Consider the following 2,572-nt stretch of genomic DNA (forward strand, 5'->3'; position numbering starts at 1 on the left):
TTTTCCTAATTATGTGAAGCTAACCACGTCGATTCTCAGATGTAGCGCGAAGCAGACCATGAACTCGAAAAAGGCACCTCCGATGCAAAGGAAATGGTATTCACCAATAGCTGCAAGCCCACTGAACGAATGCATAATTGCTGCTTCTTCACTGGGCCTCACCTAAAAAAGACCTTCAACTCACTATCAGACCTCTGCTAGTGACCACGCTGTAGCGGCTCGCCAGCTTGCAACTCAGCGCACGCGGTTCTGCGTATCACATCACAAACGAAGCTGCCGTGAAAAAGACACTCAAAGAATAAGAATAAAGTAATTACTGTTAGTCTAGCCAATTATGGGTGAATTACCATACAAGCAACAGAGAAAGGCGGTCGTAAGCTAAAATTGAAACAGAACTCCTCTTGCTATACGCAACTTTCAGCTTTAATATGTTGGCCAATTTTCCCTCAGCACGTTAGAATGTCTCCGAAAAGGATGATTCACAAGTATAAATTGTGGATTATAGAATTCGACTATATTGAATGAATAAATAGTTGCCTGGACGAAACATGTTGTTCTTTTTGTTACACTTGTGCGAAATGTGCTGTCTGAATTGTAAACGGATGCAATAACGGTTGTTTTGAATTTAAAATCCAATCGTAAACAATACGTCAAAATGGTCCCCGTTCCCGAAGGGATAGAATTTGACAGCTTCGACGAGCGATCACAAAAAAAAAACAAACCATTTTTGTTATTCTTTCCTCTACCGCTCACAGCTCAAGCTAGTTTCGTGTTATTTTGCGCAAAATAGCAATGGCTATATCAACAAGCGTACTTCGCACCCAGCTGGTGGCTCTCACCAACTCGTCTGGCATACACAAGGAACAGGTGGACAAGTATCGGTCACTGTTGGACCAGATATTGCTCAACACCGGCAACGAGCTCGTCGACACCTTGAAGCTCTTCATCGAGGCGAGTAAGTTGTAACTTTATAGTTTACCTTCGTGCGCTGCTCTCATTGTTGACCGCAACACCTTTTTCCTCAGTCCTGAACGAACATGTCAGCTTGGTCATCTCGCGTCAGCTGCTGTCCGACGTTAGCACCCACCTCACCAAGCTGCCCGACGATATCTCCAAATCGGTGGCACACTTCACACTGGACAAGGTGCAACCGAGGGTGATTTCGTTCGAGGAGCAGGTCGCCTGCATTCGGCAGCATTTGGCACAGATCTACGAACGCAATCAAAACTGGAAAGAGGCGGCAAACGTACTCGGCGGTATTCCGCTGGAAACTGGACAGAAGTAAGTCTCTAACAGCGACACACATCTCTCTCACAGATTGCTTTGATTAAGGCGAAATATCGCGTGTGTGATTTTTCTCATTCCCCCAGACCTTATCCGTTGGACTACAAACTCGAAACTTACCTGAAGATTGCACGTCTCTACCTGGAAGATGAGGATCCGGTGCAGGCGGAAGCGTTCATCAACCGTGCCTCGATCCTGCAGGCCGATACGAAGGACGAGAAGCTACAGATTCTGTACAAGGTGTGCTACGCCCGTGTGCTCGACTATCGTCGCAAGTTCATCGAAGCGGCCCAGCGATACAACGAGCTGTCCTACCGTACGATCGTGGACGAGGGTGAACGTATGACGGCACTGAAGAAAGCGCTCATCTGCACGGTACTGGCGTCGGCCGGTCAGCAGCGGTCGCGCATGCTGGCGACCCTATTCAAGGACGAACGCTGCCAGCATCTGCCGGCCTACTCGATCCTGGAGAAGATGTACCTCGATCGTATCATCCGTCGATCGGAGCTGCAAGAGTTCGAAGCGCTGCTGCAGATGCACCAGAAGGCGAGCACGCTCGATGGATCCTCCATACTGGATCGGGCCGTGTTTGAGCACAACCTGCTATCGGCCAGCAAGCTGTACAACAACATAACGTTCGAGGAGCTGGGCGCATTGCTAGAGATTCCACCACCGAAAGCGGAACGTATCGCCAGCCAAATGATCACCGAGGGCCGCATGAATGGGTACATCGATCAGATCGACGGTGTGGTGCACTTTGAAAGTGAGTAACTGCTGTGCTTCAGAGCATGGGCATGGGCAACTAAAAAACGTTTTTTTTTTCATTCGTTTGACGTCCAGCTCGGGAAGTACTGCCACAATGGGACAAGCAGATCCAGGGACTTTGCTACCAGCTGAACGGACTGATCGAGAAGATCGGTGCAGCGGAACCGGACTGGATGGCCAAAATCATGGAGGAAGAAATGTGCACATGAATTGTTTCTCATCGAGACACAAGCACTCGGGCACACACATACGTCGTGGTGGATAAGATTGATAAAATTTAAAATATGCACGAAATAAATACTTTGTGATTTGATACACTTGAACACTAATATCTTCACTTGAACGATCTATGCGGTGAATTCAGCTTGTAAGGCATACTAGACTTATTTGAAGGCTACAAAAGAAGACGGTTCGGATGGGAATCGATGCATGTGTTGCGTTTACAGCAGCCAGCGCGACTATCTTAAGCCATCACCATCCGAAAGGTCACGTAAACTCAACTACAAACGTAGTTTCCTAAATA

The 2,572-nt window shown here is 47.7% G+C and overlaps 1 protein-coding gene across 1 annotated transcript; it reads left to right on the forward strand.

Moving 5' to 3' along the window:
• Nucleotides 1–707: 707 nt before the first annotated feature.
• Nucleotides 708–2,372, forward strand: LOC120957128 (COP9 signalosome complex subunit 4). Its single transcript, XM_040379167.2, has 4 exons — nt 708–955; nt 1,026–1,281; nt 1,371–2,047; nt 2,125–2,372. Exons 1-4 carry the CDS (start codon nt 793–795, stop codon nt 2,256–2,258), a joined length of 1,230 nt encoding a protein of 409 aa, XP_040235101.1. The 5' UTR covers nt 708–792; the 3' UTR covers nt 2,259–2,372.
• Nucleotides 2,373–2,572: the final 200 nt, after the last annotated feature.

Source organism: Anopheles coluzzii, chromosome 3 (assembly GCF_943734685.1).
Source record: "Anopheles coluzzii chromosome 3, AcolN3, whole genome shotgun sequence".
NCBI classification, from domain to species: Eukaryota; Metazoa; Arthropoda; class Insecta; order Diptera; family Culicidae; genus Anopheles; species Anopheles coluzzii.